Below are 20,975 nucleotides of genomic sequence, written 5' to 3' on the forward strand. Positions count from 1 at the left end.
GACCCGCACCCCCTTGGGCTCCGCGCCCCCGGGAAGGAACGGGGGGGAGGGACGGAACGCACCTGAGCGGGCGGAGCGGGGGAGGGGGCGGCCGGGCCTCGGGGGAGGGCCGAGCGCTGGCGGCGGCGCACCTCCCACTTCCGGCGGCGCAAGAGGAGGGGGCGGGGCGCGGCGCGGGAGGAGCGGCGCGGGAGGAGCGGCGCGGGCGCCCGGCCGCCCCCGACGGCGCCCCCTGGCGGCCAGAGCCGGCCCCGCCGAGGGGACGCGGCCGTGCGGGAGCCCCTCAGCCACAGGCGGACTGGCAGGGACGCAGGGACGCGAGGAGGAGGGAGATGCTGACGCGAGAAGGAAGGAGGCGCGTGGAGGGGCCGCTCTAGGGGGACTCGGGGACTGTGGGACCACGCCGTCTGAGGAGAGGAACGAGGTGCTTGTGAAGGTCGCCCCCGAGATGCCCTTTCCAGGGGACATCATGGGGAAGACGACGCCTCCGGGGAGACCGCCTGGGAAAGGCCCGGGGGCTGGAGGCGGCGGGGCCCCGGGAGGCCGCCGCGGCGCGCGCTGCTCCCGGGAGGGACCCGAGGGGCGGCCCTCGCTCCGGCGGCTGCGGCCGTGCCCGCGCTGGTTGGCTGTGGCGCCGGGCGGAAGTGACGCCGCTGTCACGGGCTCGGGCGCCCGGGAAGCCGCGAGTTTCCGCGGGGAGGCGACGGGCCGCGCCGGTGAGTTGGAGCTCGGTGGGGGCGGAGCTTGAAGTCGGGGGCCCGGAGCGGGTCGCCGGGTCCGAGGGCGAGGGCGCTGCACGGGGCGCCTTCAGTCCGGCGGGAGCGCCCGGGAGCCCGGCGCCGGACCCTGGAGCCCGCCCCGCGCGGTCCCCTTGGGGCGAGGCGCTTGTGGCGGGGCGCGGGGTCCCGGACGCGCACGGGCCGGAGGACAGTGTGGGGAGCGGCACCGGACTGGCTGCCGTGTTGCCTCTCCCGCACCGGGGAGCTGTCTGGCTGCGCCCCCAGTTGAGTGAGGCTAAGCCCTGCTGTCGGGGGTACCCGGTTCTTTCCGGGAAGCCTGGGGGGCAGGGCACTCTGCCGGAGGGAAGGACGAGCTGACCGGGCACCTGCCCCTCCGAGACGGAAGGAGCCTGCCTGGGTGTGACCCTATCGGCGGACGAACAGCTTCTGTGTTACTTCGTGGGTGTGCGCACCGGCCAGGCCCCGGGGATCCTGGGGCTGCTGGGGGCGGGGAGCACTGGGAGAGTCTCGGGAGCGGAGAGGAGATGTGGAGCGAGTGTTAGAGGCCGACGCTCCCCCCCCCCCCCTTGCCAGAGAGACTGGGAAAGCACCCACATTTCTGTCCTGTGTTGAGTCCGACCCCTTTGGCATCTGAGCGAGTGCTCGGCTTTGCCTCCGCGCCCCACCAGCGGGGGCAGAGGCTTCCAGGGGGCCCAGCCACGCACAGGTGCACCCGCGCGGGGCACCCACTCACCTGTCCTGCCCCGGCGTAGCCCGCCAGTTAGTTCTCGCCCGGCCCTTCCGCCACCACGGGTGGCGCGGCCAGGTGGAAGCCCGCGCCTTCACCTCCAGGCCGCCCTGCTGAGCTGGCGACCGGGGGCCCTTTAGTGCTGGCTGCAGGCATTCCTTCTCGCCCTGATGCCTGTGCAGCTTCGTTGGCATTCTCAGGTTTTCCCCATTTCCCCTGCCTCCTGCCCACTCTCACTTCCCCTGGCCCCCTTCAGATACAGAAACCAGGAAGTTAGCTGCCACCTCGACTTCTAGGAAGCATTGCTACCTACTTTTTTAAAAAATATATTTTATTGATTTTAGAGAGGAAGCGATAGAAACATCACTGATGAGAGAGAATCGTTGATTGGCTGCCTCCTGCACACACCCCCACCGGGATCAAGCCTGCAACCCAGGCATGTGCCCTTGGCCGGAATCAACCTGGGACCCTTCAGCTCGCAGGCTGACACTCTATCCATTTAGCCAAACCAGTCAGGGCTTTTTTTTTTTTTTTTAGTCCCTCCTGCAAGCCTCCTATTGGAGATTGAGCCTGCAACTTGGGCATGTGCCCTGACCGGGAATTGAACCAGGGACCTCTTGGTGCATGGGACCACCCTCAACCAACTGAACCACACCTGTCAGTTGTGGAGTTTTGGTCACAGTACAAGCCCTCTTCTAGGCCTCTGGGAGGAAAAGAGGGAAGAGAGTGTGGTACGATGTGAGGACAAGAAGTAGAGTTTCTGGTTCTGCACCAACTTGGCCTCCCTGCCCCAGTTCTGTTCCAGTCTGTGCCTTATTTGAGGTCCGGGAAATGATACCTGATGGTTGGCCAGTTTCTTTGGTGACAGGTCCTGGAGTTCATGGTGAGCCTCTGTTTGCTCCACTGGGCTTGGGAGGACACCATTTCTTTTTTTCTCAGGGTCCATCCACAGGTCTGCAATCTGTGCTCGGAGTCAGCAGAACTCACCGTGAAAGTGATGCGTTTTCTCCAGTTGCACAAAATGAGCGTGCATTGGTTAGCCAGACCAGGAGCTCAGCCTCGTGTAGAGTCCAGGTGGGAATGGGCCCCGCTGCAGGGAGTTAGCCCTGAGGGCAACTGGCATAGAAGTCAGCTGGGGAAAGATTCTTGTCCTCTCTAAATAAGGGAGGAGGGTCTCTTCTAAAGAACAGCCATGATTCCGCCAGTACTTGGTGGGAGTGATAGGACTTTTGAGCCCTTTTGATGGCAACACTGGGAAACAGCAGCGTGGAGCCTGTTAGCACTGGGCGTGCTGCTTGGTTACCTAGTGAGGCGGGCATTGGTCCATTGCGCCGTGGAGGTGCTCTCTGGGCCTAGTACTGGCCAACACTCCACCTGGGCGCCTATCCCTGTTGGTTGAGATAAATTTGAATACAAAGAGGGGATCACATGCTTCCTCATTAGAAAGGAGCAGATTGGGGTTTCCAGTTGTGCCCTGATGGCTCCGTCCCCTCTGAGGTGCTGCAGTTCTCAGCTCTCTGATCTCCCATGTCCTTTCTCTTTGCAGCCTACTGTTCTGATGCGGAAGGGGAGGCAGAAAGTGCCACATTTGGATGCCCCTCTGGGCCTGCCCACTTGCCTCTGGCTGGAATTAGCTGGACTCTTCTTACTGGTTCCCTGGGTCATGGGCCTGGCAGGGACAGGTGGGCCTGAGGCCCAGAGCCCAGGGGCGCTGAGTTGGGCTGTACATCTGGGCAACCTGGAAGGCAAGGGGCAGGAGGAGACTCTGGAGCAAAAGGCAGATGCCTTGGCCCAGGCAGCAGGACTGGTGAATGCTGGGCGCATCGGGGAGCTCCAGGGGCACTACCTCTTTGTCCAACCAGCTGGGCACCAGTCAGACCAGCAGGTAGAGGCCATCCGGCAGCGGGCGGAGGCCGTGTTAGCCAGACATGAAGCTGTGCACTGGCACTCAGAGCAGAAGCTGCTAAAGCGAGCCAAGCGCAGCGTCCACTTCAATGACCCCAAATACCCACAGCAGTGGCACCTGGTAAGTCCAGCCCTACAGTTTCCAGCTTCAGATGGGTAGGTTCTGGATATCCAATTCTCTTTTAAAAATAGCAATTAATTACATCATTTATTTTATTGATTTGAGAGAGAGAAATATCAGTATGTTGTTTTGTTTATTTATGCATTCATCGGTTGACTCTCGTATGTGCCCTGACCAGGGATCTAAACACCACCTTGATGTATCTGGACAACACTAACCAACTGAGCTACCCGACCAGGGCTATCCGGTTCTTTAGTGAACGCTGCCTGTATGACTTTCCAGCTTGCCTGGAGAGAGAGTCTGTGGGCTTCGGTGGTGTTTCTTCCTCGGGCGCCATCTTCCCTGTGCTCATCTCTAGAGAGCCAGTGGGCTGCAGTGGTCAGGGCCTGGGTGCTGGGGCCAGGCTGCCTGGGCCCAAGTTCCAGCTCTGTCACTTACTAGAATGTGCCTTTGGGCGAGCTGCCTAACCTCTCTGGGCCTCAGTTTCCTTCTCTATAAATGGGAGATTTTAAAAGTACCTCTTGTAGAGGCAGTAAGGATAAATGAATTAACACGTGTGTCCCTAACACATGATCAACACTTTATAGTGTTAACTACTAACATTATATAATCTATATATATAAAAGCCTAAGCGACCGTTAGGACCTAACAACTGGAATGACCCTGGCAGCCCCAAATCTGGTTCACCCGCACCTCGGACCCAGACAGGAGGGAGGAGGGAGCCCGATTCCTTATGGAATCGGCCGTTGGTTAGCTTGCTGCTGGGGCCAACCTCCCATGGGTCCCTTCCCCCAGCAGGCCGCCCCCCCCATCAGCCCCGATTACCGGCCAGGCCGAGGGACCCCACCCGTGCACAAATTCGTGCACTGGGCCTCTAGTGTTAACATAATATACATTATGGAGCATAGTTATTGTACTAGCCAACCTTAAGCCTAGCCACCATTTCATCTATATTTTTAAAAAATATATTTTATTGATTTTTTACAGAGAGGAAGGGAGAGAGATAGAGAGTTAGAAACATCAATGAGAGAGAAACATCGATCAGCTGCCTCCTGCACATCTCCTACTGGGGATATGCCCGCAACCCAGGTACATGCCCTTGACCGGAATCGAACCTGGGACCTTTCAGTCCGCAGGCCGACACTCTATCCACTGAGCCAAACCGGTTTCAGCTCATCTATATTTTTTAAATCTTTATTATTGAAAGTATTACATATGTCCCCTATTTCCCCCAGTGACCCCTTCTAGCCTGCCCCACCCCCACCCTACCATTCATCTTTATTGCCCATGAATGCTGCCACCCTTTCCTGGAGACCTAGGTGGTGGCAAAGCTTTCACTTGTCCCTCCTTGACTCCGCCCCCACCTGGACCTATTGGTACACAAACTCTTTCTGGCTCTTCGATGGCAGCCAAGAGGAGAAAGGGGCCGCTAGCTTCACTGTGCATCGCTGGGGCTGTGCCTCTGTCCCTGGATTCCCAAGGCTCTGACACAGTTCCTGACCCTGTCTGTCCTGCAGAATAACCGGCGGAGCCCCGGCAGGGACATCAACGTGACAGGTGTATGGGAACGCAACGTGACGGGGCGAGGGGTGACTGTGGTGGTAGTGGATGACGGAGTGGAACACACCATCCAGGATATTGCACCCAACTATGTGAGTGGCCCAGGGGTGACCCCTCCCACCCCCATTTCTCACCTCCTTCGTATTGCCTCAAGCTCGTCCCCTTTCTTAGAGGTCTAAGAGCCAAACAAAAGGGCCTGATGGGATGGTGTTCATCTTCTCCTTCCCCAGCCAGCACTCCAGACTGGCAGTTAAGACATGGAGTGGCTCTATCTCAGTAAGGGAGCGGGTCCCAGGTGATACTGCCGGGGTCAGCTCCCTGCCCGGGAAGAAGGAGCAGAGCCCTGGGCAGTTACCCTCTCCAGCACCTCCTCTAACCCTGGCCTTTGGGTAGCCCTACATCGTTGTTATCCCAGGTTTCCAAGCGGTGGGGCAGCGTTCTGCGCACATTTCTATAATGGACAAGAGAGAAGTTTCCTACGAATGGTGGCACTTCTCAGTTTTGCCCCGGGGTCCTGCCTCTTATCTTGTAGCCCATGTGGTTTTCAGAGAGAGATGGTCTTGCTGCCCTGAGTTGGAGCCCAAAGTCCCCTCTCTCTCTGAGCTCTAAGATCTGACCTCTTAGAACCAGTGAGTGACCACATGTTGCTCCCGCACAATGTTTCAGAGCCCTGAGGGCAGCTATGACCTCAACTCTAATGACCCTGACCCCATGCCCCACCCGGATGAGGAGAATGGCAACCATCATGGCACTCGATGTGCGGGAGAGATTGCTGCGGTGCCTAACAACAGCTTCTGCGCAGTGGGAGTGGCATATGGGAGCCGCATAGCAGGTACCTTCCAGTCTAGCCTCAGTTGGTCTCCCCTGTGATAGCAGTCTTCATTCCCTACCCCAGCCCCTGGCTGTGTACTGCCTGTCCTACCCTCAACACACACGGCATAGAACAAAGGGTAAGCTTAAAATAAAGGTCTATAGGACGAATCAGTTCACTGGTATTTTTTTCAATGCAGCGGTGTTTTAGGCATGCATTTAGCAGCAAACCCCGCCATATAAAAAAGCTAAATGTGGGAATGCTCTTGATGCGGGATGGAGGCCAGTCCCACCTACTCAGTTGCCTCTTCCCTTTTTCTGATCTTGGTTGTACCCCAACTCATTACAATGATACCTCCTTTACTTATCTGTGCTATACTTGTATTTGCAATTTACCAAGCACCTTCTCATTTGCCCTTCCTCCTTGACCCCATGTGTCTGTGGAGGCTCCTCTCCCAGCTCTCCAGTTCCCAAGCTCGCAACCCTTCTGATGGTCGCTGAATGCTCTCCATCCTTTCAAGAGGTCTGAGAAGCCCTGGCCTCCACTCCGGGGTGGTTCTGTGGCTCCTTCACCTCTCGGGCTTTGTCCATCAAGCAGAGGGTGAAGGGAATGAATGAGGAAGCCCTCTCCAAGATCCTCATAAATGCTTAGAACCCAGTAAATTGGGTGTGTTCCCCCTACACTCCAGCAGAGGGCAGCAGCCCTCTGTAAATGAGACTACAGGGGGAGCAAGAAGCCTTCAGGGTCCAAATCCCTTCTGAAAGCACCATTGGTCCCTACATCGTCACCAGGACGTGACCACCCATTGTAGAGGTGAAATTAGGCATACATGGGAGTAGTGGATGGTAACGGGTACCTTTTATTGAGCACCTTCTATGTGTCAAGCACCACACCCGTGTTTTACATGATTAAGGATGCAAATAGGGAAACTTGGCTACCTACATTCTACCCTATGCCTTTCCCATCAGATCCCATGATCCTTAAAGTCTAAGATTTAGCATTATATTTAAAAAGTATTTCAGGATAGGTACATACACATGGTATAAAGAACACAAGCACACTTAGGGGTAAAAGTAACTGTCCACATATGGCTCCCCACCCTCTAGGTCCCCATCTCGGGACGAGCATTCTTGAAGAGCTAATGTGGCCTTTGCTGCCTAGGTATCCGGTTACTAGATGGACCCCTGACAGACAGCATGGAGGCTGTGGCGTTCAACAAGCACTATCAGATCAATGACATCTACAGTTGCAGGTGAGACAGCCAGGCACAGGTGAGAGGCCAGAGGCTTGGACACCTGAGACTAATTCTCCAACAAAAGAACAGCAATATGAGCCGACACCGGCAGGTTCCAGCAGGGGTCTCCTCCGTGGGTTCAGCCTATCAGCCCATTGCCCTCATTTCTCCAGATCCCTAGCCACTGGGTTCTTAGTCTTCAGCCTCATGTCACCCCAATCATCAGGTTGCCACATGAGGAGTGCACCAGCTGTTTATAAGCTCATTGGTCTCTGGGAGCAAGTGGGCTTTCCTCTCCCCAGCACCAGTCCCCTTGCCCTGCACACAAGCACACCTGCAGCTTCAGGTTGTGGTTTTGGTGGGGTCGGGTGAGATTAAGGAGAAGCAGATTGGGCCGCCCCATGGCACTGAGGACACCTGTTCTCCCTAGCCAGTACCTCCGTAAATCCATGGCATCCACAGTGTCATTTCCTCTTGGAGAAGGAATAGAGTCCTGTAGGTGCTCTTCCGTCAGGCCTAGTCATAGATCCCAAATCAGGAGAGGGTGCCCCCTGTCCCTGTCCATGATGTCCTGTCTCCTGCTTCCTGGGACCTAAGAAGGGATTTTTAGGAGCAGGTTAAAGTAGTCCTCAATTGGGAAAGTTTCTAAGGGAAAGAACCTCAGCACATACTTCTCTCTTGCACTTTGGAATGGGGGCTGAACCTGCGACCCTTCTGACCTTGCATCATGGGAGGCCTGAACAGGAACCTTGAGAGGAGAGTGGGAGCCCAGGCAGGGGTGGCAGCCGAGCCTGGGGGCCTGGGAGGGTGCCACAGCCTGGCTCCGGCTCTCCCTCTGGTGTTTCTCCACAGCTGGGGCCCAGATGATGACGGGAAGACAGTGGATGGCCCTCATCAGCTTGGAAAGGTACCTGACCTACAGGAAGCCTGGAGGAGACCCAGGGCACACTCTCCGTTCAGTTGTAGGACACTGCAGGTCGCTCCCTCTCACCCCACCCCATCTGCAGGGCTAGGCCTGTGCCATCTGACCCGGCCACCCCCTTTCGGAACAGCACTCCTAACTGGGGAGGGGTGGGGCAGGGCGGTCACAGGTTTTGAGAGAAATAGAATAGGCTTTCAGATGACTCCCCATTTCTGGCCTCCCCTCTCGGATGAACAGAGTGCATCCAACAGCAACTGTTTAACTACCAGGTGCCTCCTCTTCTTGTGTCCACCGTAACCCCCTTCCCTGGCCCAGTGCCGCTGGGCTGTGCGCCGTTCTGGGGGGGAGGACAGGGCAGCTAGTAGGGAAGGAGGAGGTCTGAGTTTCCCACCTGATTGCCGGGCTTCTTGCTCCTCAGGCCGCCTTGCAGCATGGGGTGATCGCTGGCCGCCAGGGCTTCGGGAGCATTTTTGTGGTGGCGAGTGGCAATGGCGGCCAGCACAACGACAACTGCAACTATGACGGCTACGCCAACTCCATCTACACGGTCACCATAGGTAGCAACCCTCTGCTTCCCTGTGCGTGTGCATGTGCCTGTGGTGAGGGGACTGTATCCTGGTGTGTGTCAGTCTGTGGTGAGGGGACTGTATCCTGGTGTGTGTCAGTCTGTGTTGAGGGGACTGTATCCTGGTGTGTGTGTCTGTGGTGAGGGGACTGCATCCTGGTGTGTGTGTCAGTCTGTGGTGAGGGGACTGCATCCTGGTGTGTGTGTGTCTGTGGTGAGGGGACTGCATCCTGGTGTGTGTGTCAGTCTGTGGTGAGAGGACTGCATCCTGGTGTGTGTGTGTCTGTGGTGAGGGGACTGTATCCTGGTGTGTGTGTCACTCTGTGGTGAGGGAACTGCATCCTGGTGTGTGTGTGTCTGTGGTGAGGGGACTGTATCCTGGTGTGTGTGTGTCTGTGGTGAGGGGACTGCATCCTGGTTTGTGTGTCACTCTGTGGTGAGGGGACTGTATCCTGGTGTGTGTGTCGCTCTGTGGTGAAGGGACTGTATCCTGGTGTGTGTGTCAGTCTGTGGTGAGGGAACTGCATCCTGGTGTGTGTGTGTCTGTGGTGAGGGGACTGTATCCTGGTGTGTGTGTCAGCCTGTGGTGAGGGGACTGTATCCTGGTGTGTGTGTCACTCTGTGGTGAAGGGACTGTATCCTGGTGTGTGTGTGTCTGTGGTGAGAGGACTGCATCCTGGTGTGTGTGTGTCTGTGGTGAAGGGACTGTATCCTGGTGTGTGTGTCACTCTGTGGTGAAGGGACTGTATCCTGGTGTGTGTGTCAGTCTGTGGTGAGGGAACTGCATCCTGGTGTGTGTGTGTCTGTGGTGAGGGGACTGTATCCTGGTGTGTGTGTCAGCCTGTGGTGAGGGGACTGTATCCTGGTGTGTGTGTCACTCTGTGGTGAAGGGACTGTATCCTGGTGTGTGTGTGTCTGTGGTGAGAGGACTGCATCCTGGTGTGTGTGTGTCTGTGGTGAAGGGACTGTATCCTGGTGTGTGTGTCACTCTGTGGTGAAGGGACTGTATCCTGGTGTGTGTGTCAGTCTGTGGTGAGGGAACTGCATCCTGGTGTGTGTGTGTCTGTGGTGAGGGGACTGTATCCTGGTGTGTGTGTCAGCCTGTGGTGAGGGGACTGTATCCTGGTGTGTGTGTCACTCTGTGGTGAAGGGACTGTATCCTGGTGTGTGTGTGTCTGTGGTGAGAGGACTGCATCCTGGTGTGTGTGTGTCTGTGGTGAAGGGACTGTATCCTGGTGTGTGTGTCACTCTGTGGTGAAGGGACTGTATCCTGGTCTGTGTGTCTGTGGTGAGGGGACTGTATCCTGGTGTGTGTGTCACTCTGTGGTGAGGGGACTGTATCCTGGTGTGTGTGTCACTCTGTGGTGAGGGGACTGTATCCTGGTGTGTGTGTCACTCTGTGGTGAGAGGACTGCATCCTGGTGTGTGTGTGTCTGTGGTGAGGGGACTGTATCCTGGTGTGTGTGTGTCTGTGGTGAGGGGACTGCATCCTGGTTTGTGTGTCACTCTGTGGTGAGGGGACTGTATCCTGGTGTGTGTGTCACTCTGTGGTGAGGGGACTGTATCCTGGTGTGTGTGTCAGTCTGTGGTGAGGGGACTGTATCCTGGTGTGTGTGTCAGTCTGTGGTGAGGGGACTGCATCCTGGTGTGTGTGTGTCTGTGGTGAGGGGACTGTATCCTGGTATGTGTGTCACTCTGTGGTGTGGGGACTGCATCCTGGTGTGTGTGTCTGTGGTGAAGGGACTGTATCCTGGTGTGTGTGTCACTCTGTGGTGAGGGGACTGTATCCTGGTGTGTGTGTCACTCTGTGATGAGGGGACTTGGTGTGTGTGTGTGTGTGTGTGTGTGTGTGTGTGTGTGAATCACTGGTGAGGGGAATGTATCCTGGGAAACCCCATCATCTGTGTGTCTGAGTGTGAGCAGGACCTTCCCTGTGGGTCAGAGAGTGAAGAGGCTCTCAACCTGCTCTCGCGCTTCTCTGGAAGTCGCCATGCCCTGACAACGCTCTCAGCCCAGTATCGGAAACAACCGGCCGCCTGCACCCACCACAGCTGGTTAGGCTTCTGTTCTGCCGTCTTCCCATGGCCCACCTGCCTCCTGCCTCAGCCTGTGCTCCCACCACAGCATTGCCCGCCCTGTGGTACTTTGTTCTTACCCGGCTGACGCCCTGACTTTAGGCTTCGTGAGATCAGACCGTCCTTTTCCGCGTGGCCCAGACCCCTCACGTGTGTGTGACTCACCGTTGACACTGAAGGCTGAGGAGAATGAGTGTGTGAGTGCATGAGGGGCTACAGAGGGGATGTCCCCGGTGGTGCCCTAGGGTGAGCCAGCTGGGAGAACGGTATTTAGGGCACAGAACACCCTCTGCCACTTGACGGGCCTGTTCAGGTGAGGAGTGTGGCACTCCGAGGCCCTTGGGCCACTGAATCATTTTTCAAACTCAGGACCCCCTCCAACTGGTAACTCAAAGGTAACTCTACTATGACCAGGCTTTTGTCTCAGCCCCCGTCCCTGCCCTGCCCACAGGTGCTGTGGATGAGGACGGACGGATGCCATTCTACGCCGAGGAGTGTGCGTCCATGCTGGCGGTCACCTTCAGCGGCGGGGACAAGATGCTCCGGAGCATTGTATGTGCCCCCGCGGCCCCTGTCCCATAACCCTGCACCCCCATCCTGTGCTCAGCCGCGTCTTCCCTCGCAGACCTGAGACTGAGGGGCCATTGCTGGAGGGCAGAGCTGAGGCTCGGATAATCTGGGAAAATGGTTTTTATCTCTAAATTTTAACTTACAAGTTAAGTTTATGTACTCTGAGAGGACTGTCACATTGATGACAGAACTTCTTTGAAGTGCCTTTCTTTGGTAGAATTTGGGCTTTGGCTAATTTTTGCGGGCTTAAAAAATCGTTCCGTTGTTTTCCAGCCTTTATGTAAACACTGTTCGTTCTGGTGTTTACCTGCTCCTGGCACCTTCATTCCCCGGAGTAAGTAGTGGTTGTGTTTCTGGGACCCGCAGGATAAGGAGTCAGGGACTCCTGTGGGCCCAAGAGAGAGCTCTTCCCTCGGCCTGGAACTGGGGCCATAGCAACGCGAGCTTGGAGAGAGCGAGAGAGTGGAGCCTGGAGCTCTGGGCGCCTTTACAGGGTTCAGGGTCCAGTGCCTGTGCCTGGCTGGCCCAGGTCTTATGCCAAGTCTTCCCAGAGCTCCCTGCCCAGGAGGGAATAAAGGGGAAGGGCTGCCTGGCCTGAGCTGGGCTGCAGCCAGGGTATCAGATTTCCCTGGCCCGGTGGGAGGTCTCCTGCTGTGCTAGATTCCCTTTCCAAAACTGAAGTTTTGTTTTGCCAGTAAATGATTCTGGTTAACACAATGTTCCAAGGCTCTGGGTCAGTTGACCCCCTCTTTGTGCCCTGGGGAGAAGAGAAGAGGGAGTGGACTAAAGTAAAAGAGCAAGAGAGGCTTTGCTCAGCGTCTGGGTGCACGGCTTCCCCCCACCAGGCCAGACTGGGCTCAGAACAAGAGCAGGAACATACTGTGCTCTTGGTGCCCTGGCAGAACTCTCCAGAACCACTCATCCCACCCCCCCACCTCCCCTCCAGTCCCCCCCCCCCACCACCACCACCAGTAGAGCTCCCAGGCATCATCATCAGTCTGTTCTGAGGGGTAGGACTTGGGTCCTCCTAACTCAGCTCCACTTCTTACCCCACCTCCACCTTCCATCAGAACTGTAACTTGTCCAGAAGTGAAGAGAGAGGGTGTTTTGCCGAGTTTCCATCTTTGGGATGTCTTTGCCTTGGAAGGCTCCCGTTGCCAGTGCCTGGTCAGTGAGCAGCTTGGCGGAGCTGTCTTCCTTGAGGGCAGGCTGTGGAGGCACATGCCACCACCACTTGGCTGCCCAGGGCACTTCCCTGGACTTTTCTCTGGCTGCCTGGGCCTCCTGCCACCGCGGCAAGTTCCCAGACCTCAGCCACACACTAGACTGTGAGGCTGTTTCCTTAACAGGAAACAATCCGTCTGCTCCCTGGCACAGAGCAGGCCTCCCACTCATTGAGGACAACTTGGGAGTTTCTTCCTTTCCTTCTGGGAGTGCGCGGCGTCTGGGTGAAAATTACACCTCCTGGCAGCTGCTCTAATTGCTGGGAGGGAAGCAGTGAGTACAGTGGAGAAAGGGCAGCTCTTAGCAGAAGCTAGGACTCTGGTATCTGACCCAGAAGAGAGGGTTGGAAGAAGAAAATTCTCTGGTCTTGACAGTGTGCTAGACCCAACGTGCCATATCTCGGAGATTCTCAGGGCCTCCTCAGCTCACCCCTGTGTGGTTCCAGGATCCATTGCAGCAGAGAAAGAGCTTGAGCCAGGCAGATGCCATCTCTCCCTCCACAGGAAGCCCTCCCCTCCCCACGCCCTCTCCCACCTCCCACTCGCACCAAAGGGAGAGAAGGGGCTCCTAAAAGCCGTCCTGAGGCACCAGGCCCAGAGTAGCGAGGCAGCTTGTCCTGTCAGTTTCCACCAGCCAGCAGGCAGTGTAGACACGGGCTCCACCCCAAGCCTGTGGGTGGGCAGGGGGTGACCTCTTTCCCTGGGAACACACTCGCTTTGTTCGCACTGATGTCACTGCAGCTCCTATCGCCAAGCCGCCAAGTTGGATTTCCTTGAATGGTGCCGTCACTGTTGTCCCAGCTCCAGCCGGGCCCAGGAGCTCCTGCCCACTTCCTCTGTCTGGAGGCTTGGGAGTGGGGGCTGGGATGGGGAATTTGGGATTGGATCGTTGGAGCAGCAGGAGTCAGCACACTGTCCCCGGCACATAGGCCTCGCACGCCTCCACCTCCTTCCTTACAACCAGCCCCGCTAAGTCCCTCTGCAATTGGATTTGCCCTCCTGAGAGTCCTTGTGAGGCCCAGAGCACTGAGGTCTCCTTCGCCGGGACCTGCTAGCAGCCTCCCGCTGGTCAAAGACTCAGCTCTCCCAAAGGATGGGCCAGGCTGTACCCTGCCGTCCACAGTGCTGTGAGCGCAGTCTAACCCAGTGCCTTCCTGTCCCACTGCCCAGGTGACCACTGACTGGGACCTTCAGAAGGGCACAGGCTGCACTGAGGGCCACACAGGCACCTCAGCCGCAGCCCCTCTGGCAGCCGGCATGATAGCCCTCATGCTGCAGGTGCGGCCCTGCCTCACCTGGCGTGATGTCCAGCACATCATTGTCTTCACAGCCACCCAGGTGAGATGCCACCAGGCAGACCCCCAAGTTCTGGCTCCAGGTTCCGGGTGTTAGATGCCAAATCCCTTTCAGAGTCCCATGTGTATAGAATGGGTGGGGAGTCCGTCACCAGAGACCTCAACTCCTTGGTACCGATTTCTGATGATGCCATTTTACCTGCAGAGCAGAGCTCTGGCTGGGCTTCCTCACTGGAGCCTGACTCCTGGCTCCCTCTCTGGAAGCAGGCCGTTGGGGTGGTGACATCATGGGGCAGCTTTCCTTGGGGACCCATAACCAGTAGCTTTAGTGGGAGAGTCAGGATTGGAGCAGCAGCAGGGTGAGCGGGGAGGCCAGAGCTGGGTGTTGAGACCATTTTGGAAATCCAGGGGACTAATCGGGACCTCTGTCCTCAGTACGAGGATCGCCGTGCAGACTGGGTCACCAACGAGGCAGGCTTCAGCCATAGCCACCAGCACGGATTCGGCCTGCTCAAGGCTTGGAGACTCGTTAACGCAGCCAAGGTGAATAGGTGTTGGCAGGGCAGGGAGCCACATGGAATGACCAAGGGAGGGGCTGACTGCCTAACCAGGGGTGGGGAACCTTTCTTCTGCCAAGGGCTACGTGGATATTTATAACATTATTCATGGGCCATACAAAATTATCAACTTAAAATTAGCCTGCTGCCCTAGCCGCTTTGGCTCAGTGGATAGAGCGTTGGCCTGCAGGCTAAAGGGTCCCAGGTTCCATTCCGGTCAAGAGCACATGCCTGGGTTGTGGGCTTGATACCCGGTGGGAGGCGTGCAGGAGGCAGCTCATCAATGATTCTCTCTCATCATTGATGTTTCTCTCTCTCTCTCTCCTTCCTCTCTGAAATAAAATATACATATTAAAAAATTATTCTACTATATTTGATCAAATATTTAATTACCTCACCCCTAATGCCTTATGATATCATGGGCCTTATATGGCCCGCAGGCCGGGTGTTCGCCACCCTGGACACCATTGCCTGGCACGTTGTAAGTGCTGAGTAAATGTTCATTCATTCATGTACCTTCATCCCAGCTGACACCCATTTTACTAATGAGGAAGCAGGCTCAGCATGTTCATTGAAGTTTCCAGAGCATTTGTAGGGAGTGCTGGGACCTGGGTACACCTTGGGACGCAGTGCTCTGGTTCTCATCTTCCACCTGGACACCCCTTTCCTCCGGCTCTGGATTCGGTGCCATAGGGAGCAGGAGCCTCAGGAATGAAAGAAGGTGATGAGGACAGGAAAGAGAGAGAGAGCTGGGCCCTGAAGATCAATGGAGGAGAGAGTGAGTCCAGTCTTGTTTGTTCATCCACCGTCCCCCCTTTTCCTTTAACAGATCTGGACATCTGTCCCCTACTTAGCATCCTACGTCAGCCCTGTGTTAAAGGAGAACAAGGCGATCCCGCTGTCCCCCCGCTCCCTGGAGGTGCTGTGGAATGGTGAGTAGTCCACAGAAGGGGGTTAATCCTGGGCCAGGGCGGTGGGGAACTCACCCTCCCTGGGCTCTACCCCTTCCTTCAGGAGCTGAGCTTCAGCCAAACCTGTGGTGTCCATGGCCATTTTAGGGCATGTTGCTGCTGCTGAGTCGCTGGGAGAGGAGAGGAGCTGCTGAGCGGCTGAGGGGAAAGGCTGAGGGGAGCGGGGTTGGGCCTGGAGATGAGGCACGGGTTGAAAGATGTTCCTTTGCGTTCCAAGCTGAGAACTTGCCAGGCAGCTCTCGGCATCCCAGTGGCCTTGGGATGAAGTGAAGGAGTTGAGATTTCTTTGATTCTCAACCCTGGCTAGTCAGAGCGAGCCGCGGGGCCTGCGGGGGGTGACAGGAGAACGGTCTCCCTGAGCTGTGGTTGCCCTCTGACCCGCCTCCGTCTCACCATCCCCAGGGCTGTCAGTCAGTGGTTGGTGTGGGGCACAGGTTGGGCGCCTCCCAGGAGAGAGTGTCTGCCCTTTCCCAGAGTTCCCACGGGACGCCTCCAACTCCAGCTCCTCGGGGACGTCCTTGTCCCTTGAGGAATTTGACAGATATTGGCTATTTTCTGTGGAGAGTGGAGCATGTCATGTGCTGTGCCCAAACTCAAACCCCGGACTCACAGGAAGTGATCCACCCAGAGCAACTACGAGAGGATGAGCGGCCGAGGGGAGCCCCAAAAGGAGGGTCAGGCAGCAGCCCGCGGGGGAGGTGTCCCTGGGAGGAGTCCAGTCTCCCTGACCTTGTCCGTGGGTGCCGTTCTCTGCATGTTTCCTAAAAGGGACCTTGGAACGGGCATGAGGCATCGGGCAGGGTGGGCAGTTCGGGAGCAGCCCATGGGAGCCCAGGCTTTGTCTTGGACACTCGTGTGGCTTGGAGGTGGTGTGGTGCCCTTTAACTCCCGCCCCAGGACTGCTCCCTGTCACTTCGGTAACACAGTAGCCCATAGTTACATCTGTCAGGTGAGGGGTTGACTTTGGGAAGGGTCGGGGTCCTTTCCAGCTTTGTCATCTCTGCTCCCACTACCCAGGGCTGTGGCCCAGCATGCCTGACAGGCTCCCCTGGCGACTGCTTGTCTGTCGTTAGGGAGCACAAAAGACCAGGTTGTCATGGGCAGAGGAGACTGGAGGTGGGGAGTGGAGAGAGGACGAAGTCGGAACGTGCAGACCCTGGACATAGGGCTGGTGGAGCCTGTTGTCAGCATGGAGGGCCGCCAGCAGGATTCGGCTAGTGTCTGAGCTCTGCAGGGTGTCACCCCATCTGTGGGGATTGAGTAGCCTGAGGAGACAACAGCAGACACACGTCTGTATGTCCTAGGAGGCGGAAGGAAGTATGTCCGGTTAATAGAACGTTGAGCAAGTTAGTCCTAGACCAGTGATGGCGAACCTATGACACGCGTGTCAGAGGTGACACGCGAACTCATTTTTTTGGTTGATTTTTCTTTGTTAAATGGCATTTAAATATATAAAGTTAATATCAAAAATATAAATCTTTGTTTTACTATGGTTGCAAATATCAAAAAATTTCTATGTGTGACACGGCACCAGAGTTAAATTAGGGTTTTTCAAAATGCTGACACACCGCGCTCGAAAGGTTCACCATCACTGGCCTAGACTGTCAGGAAGGCTCTTCCCTGGAGCCCCACTGAGGTCTTTCCACCAAGATCCAGTGATTCCGTGTGAGGGCTGGAGAGGGACTCTTCTGGCACGCAGGGAGCTGAACAGGACAAAGTAGAAGGGAGGGGAAATGCCTCGAAGACTCTGGAGCAGTGATGGCATGTTCTCTGTGCTGAGCTCCGTGGTGTCGATGGTCCCTGTGCAGTGATGGCATGTTCTCTGTGCTGAGCTCCGTGGTGTTGATGGTCCCTGTGCAGTGATGGCATGTTCTCTGTGCTGAGCTCCGTGGTGTTGATGGTCCCTGTGCAGTGATGGCATGTTCTCTGTGCTGAGCTCCGTGGTGTTGATGGTCCCTGTGCAGTGATGGCATGTTCTCTGTGCTGAGCTCCGTGGTGTCGATGGTCCCTGTGCAGTGATGGCATGTTCTCTGTGCTGAGCTCCGTGGTGTTGATGGTCCCTGTGCAGTGATGGCATGTTCTCTGTGCTGAGCTCCGTGGTGTTGATGGTCCCTGTGCAGTGATGGCATGTTCTCTGTGCTGAGCTCCGTGGCCACTGGCCCCAGGAGGCTATTAAACATTTGAAATGTGGCTAATGGGACTGAAGAACAACTTTATCATAATTAAATTCAAATAGCCGTGTGGCTAGTGGCTACCTTATTGGGCAGTGCAGCTGTAGAGCAAGACAGGTTTCTATTTCTTCCCATTGGCAGGAGGACACGGAAGGGATGGGGCCCTGGGTTCCTTTAGATCGGATTCCTCTGAGCTCTCCACTAGAGAGGAGGAGAGAGTGGGGCTCAGGGGGATTGTCTACAGCACAAGAGAGTCTGTGTGTGTTCACAGAAGGTGTCTGAGCACCACTTGCCCTTACCTGTGATCCTTACTGGCGGTCTGAGTGTGTGTTAGCCCTCTGCCTGGGCAGGGAGTCCTGTTCCTTCCCTTCTCCACCTCCTCCCTCTCCACGGATGCCTCCTCCTGCCTTCACCCATCCTCGCTCACCTGTCAGGAAACACATTAAGGTCATTAAGGTCCCCACCACCCTTCAGCCTGTCACCTTTACAAAGGAACTATCTAAAGCCATTGCTGCTCGTGTCACACCTTCTCTCGACCACTGACGCTTCGCTTCATCACCTCATCTTCTCCTGGTTGGACCCCAGGGCTGGCTCAGAGCTCATCCTTCGACCTGTTGCTGTGACCCTATTAATGAGGCCCTTGTGGCAGCCCCTCTGTGTCCCCACCGTCCATGAACTCCTTGCTCCATGGCCTCTTCTCAGAGCTCTGCCCAGGGTACTTGTTTTCCTGTTTGCTTGTCCCACTCTCCCAGCCACGAGCGCCTCTGGGCTCACCCCAGGTTCCTGGTCCTCCTAGCATTTCTTCGCGACAGGGCAGCTGGCTCAGGACTTCAGCTGCCGCCACTCACACAGGAATCCTAGAGCGAAATCTCTTCTGATCTCTTCGGATCCAGGGAGGATAGGCGTCTTCACAGCTTCCCCAAGATCCTGGGCAAAGAAAGCCCTGGGATCTTCTGGTCGGAGGGTAAGAGTTGAAAAACACCCTTGTTACCAAAGGCCAAATAATATGATGACCCACCAAGACCTGAGTGCTTTCTATGTGCCAACCTCCGTTCTACGTATTAACTCATTTAATGTATTAACCATTTAATTCTAGTGTTCTCACACACATGGCCACCGGGTCCCTGTATAGACCAATAAGAACCACCCGGTCCCTGTATAGACCAATAAGAACCACCCAGTCCCTGTATGGACCAGTAAGAACCACCCAGTCCCTGTATAGACCAATAGGAACCACCCAGTCCCTGTATGGACCAGTAAGAACCACCCAGTCCCTGTATGGACCAATAAGAACCACCCAGTCCCTGTATGGACCAATAAGAAATGCCTGGCCTGGCTGGTATGGGTCAGTGGTTGAGCATTGACCTATGAACTAGGACAGTGGTTCTCAACCTTCTGGCCCTTTAAATACAGTTCCTCATGTTGTGACCCAACCATAAAATTATTTTTTATTGCTACTTCATAACTGTAATGTTGCTACTGTTATGAATCGTAATGTAAATATCTGATATGCAGGATGGTCTTAGGCGACCCCTGTGAAAGGGTTATTCAACCCCCAACGGGGTCGCGACCCACAGGTTGAGAACCACTGAACTAGGAGGTCACAGTTCACTTCCCAGTCAGGGCACATGCCCAGGTTGTGGGCTCGATCCCCAGTGTGGGGCGTGCAGGAGGCAGCGAATCCATGATTCTCCCTCATCATTGATGTTTCTCTCTCTCCCTCTCCCTTCCTCTCTGAAATCAATAAAAATATAAAAAAAAGAAGAAATGCCCAGTGCGCACATGCTCACAGACAAGCACTCACAGGGCTCTTTGGGGCCCTTTCCCTTTCATGCCGTGATGCTGTCATTTACTTTTGACAGCCCTTCTATGTACTCACGCTCTCCTCCCTATGCTATGGCTGTTTCCCTTCCTTTTTCCATTCCTAAGTCACTGTGCTATTGGCTAGTCCACCAATACATGACGTTAACATGAACGAAATTGCTGATTTCCTTATCACCTCTGGAAAGCAAGCCTGCTTTTCAAGTTTCTCCCATTATTGTTCTTGCTATTACTGTTCCCTAGCCTCCCAAACTTTAGGCTCTGGAGTTTTCTTTTCTTTTCTTTTTAAGTTTTCTTTTTATATATATATATATATTATTGATTTATTACAGAGAGGAAGGAAGAAAGATAGAGAGCTAGAAACATCGATGAGAGAGAAACATCGATCAGCTGCCTCCTGCACATCTCCCACTGGGGATGTGCCCGCAACCCAGGTACATGCCCTTGACCGGAATCGAACCTGGGACCCTTCAGTCCACAGGCCGACGCTCTATCCACTGAGCCAAACCGGTTTCGGCGGCTCTGGAGTTTTCAGTCCCTATGTGTCCCTTGCCTCTCCCCAGGTCTTCACCTGCCCTCTCTTCTGCAATTTAACCTTTCATTTATTTCCCTGACATGTCCTTAATTGGTTCATTCGCCCTACAAATAAGTGAGATCTACCTCGTCCCAGGCACTGTATGACATTTCAGTGATTCAGAAGTCAGACATGGTTCCTGCCTCAGAGAGCTCCCAGCCTGGGAGGGAAGAGAGTCCATGCGGTGGGGGGTGTCAGAGGCACCACAGTCACGATGACAAGCGTCAGGATACAGACTAGCTGGGAGAGGAGGTGGTGAAGGGACGGGGGGGCAGCCGGGGTGACACGCGCAGCCGATGGGATCTCCGGGGAACTGCAGGTCCTGTGGTGGCTGCAGAGCAGGGAGTGAGGGCAGAGGGAGATCGGAAAGTGCAGGCAGCAGGCCTGTGGCCAGTGGCCAGTGTGTCTTGAAGTCTGAGGGGAGCCTTTGAGATAAATTGTCAGCAGTGAATGTTAGCGCTAAGGGAGAGAGCAGTCAGAGAGACCCCACGGCCTCAGCTTTCAGAGCTGCCTGCTAACTCCTCACTGATGAAATGATAGGAGACTTATGGGTCCATTAGAAGAACCTGGGAAGGGGAGCAGTGGGGATCACCGATGAAGCAAGATCAGCCAGAGAGCGTTGAGACCATCCGTTCTACTCTTAAATATGTTTGAAGTTTCCTAGAATGAAAATTTATATGTCGCATATATATTTATATAACTATTTTATATATTTTTCAATATATAAATCAAATGATTTCCAAGTTTTTAGCTTGGGCAACTGGTTAGATGGTGATGCCAGCAAGTGGTACTAGGGATCCAGGAGGAAGAACAGATCCGGCAAGGGCGGTGGCGTGTAAAGCACCGGCAGGGATTTTGGCTCCGCTGTGCTTTAGGCTCCTGTGTGTCACCTAAAGGTTATATCCAGGAAACAATTGAAAGAATAAGGTGATGATTTGGGAGTCACCAGCATAAAAAGGGAAGCAAAAAGTCTGGGAAGAGTGAGGTTCCCAGGGTTGGCGGATAGATGAGGATAAAAAAGGACCAGGAGCCTCTGAAGAAGACAACTGACAAGAAATTGCCTGGGAGTGGGAGGAAGGTCAGGAGGGTGGTGTTACAGGCATCGAGGACAGTGGTGCTGAGAGGGCGTGGAC

General features: G+C 55.4%; 2 protein-coding genes across 10 annotated transcripts in view; one reads left to right on the forward strand and one right to left on the reverse strand.

The window, feature by feature from the left end:
* Window positions 1–153, reverse strand: part of RNF214 (ring finger protein 214) — a 62,559-nt gene extending 62,406 nt beyond the window's left edge. The window contains exon 1 of the mRNA XM_059707788.1: window positions 63–153. The gene's annotated coding sequence lies outside the window, so the exon portion shown is untranslated. The remainder of the gene's footprint in view (window positions 1–62) is intronic.
* A 381-nt stretch (window positions 154–534) lies between these two features.
* PCSK7 (proprotein convertase subtilisin/kexin type 7) overlaps window positions 535–20,975 on the forward strand; it is a 31,294-nt gene continuing 10,853 nt past the window's right edge. For 2 of the 9 annotated variants that reach the window (XM_059707785.1, XM_059707786.1), the window contains exons 1-12: window positions 726–1,182; window positions 2,407–2,541; window positions 3,014–3,493; window positions 5,011–5,145; window positions 5,720–5,885; window positions 7,026–7,116; window positions 7,951–8,074; window positions 8,439–8,577; window positions 11,112–11,212; window positions 13,624–13,791; window positions 14,184–14,291; window positions 15,135–15,237. In XM_059707785.1, the coding sequence (XP_059563768.1) occupies window positions 3,026–3,493; window positions 5,011–5,145; window positions 5,720–5,885; window positions 7,026–7,116; window positions 7,951–8,074; window positions 8,439–8,577; window positions 11,112–11,212; window positions 13,624–13,791; window positions 14,184–14,291; window positions 15,135–15,237 (1,603 nt within the window). In that variant the 5' untranslated portion in view covers window positions 726–1,182; window positions 2,407–2,541; window positions 3,014–3,025. The other 7 variants (XM_059707783.1, XM_059707784.1, XM_059707778.1 and 4 more) reach the window with 7 other exon arrangements.

Source organism: Myotis daubentonii, chromosome 9 (assembly GCF_963259705.1).
Source record: "Myotis daubentonii chromosome 9, mMyoDau2.1, whole genome shotgun sequence".
Lineage (NCBI taxonomy): Eukaryota > Metazoa > Chordata > Mammalia > Chiroptera > Vespertilionidae > Myotis > Myotis daubentonii.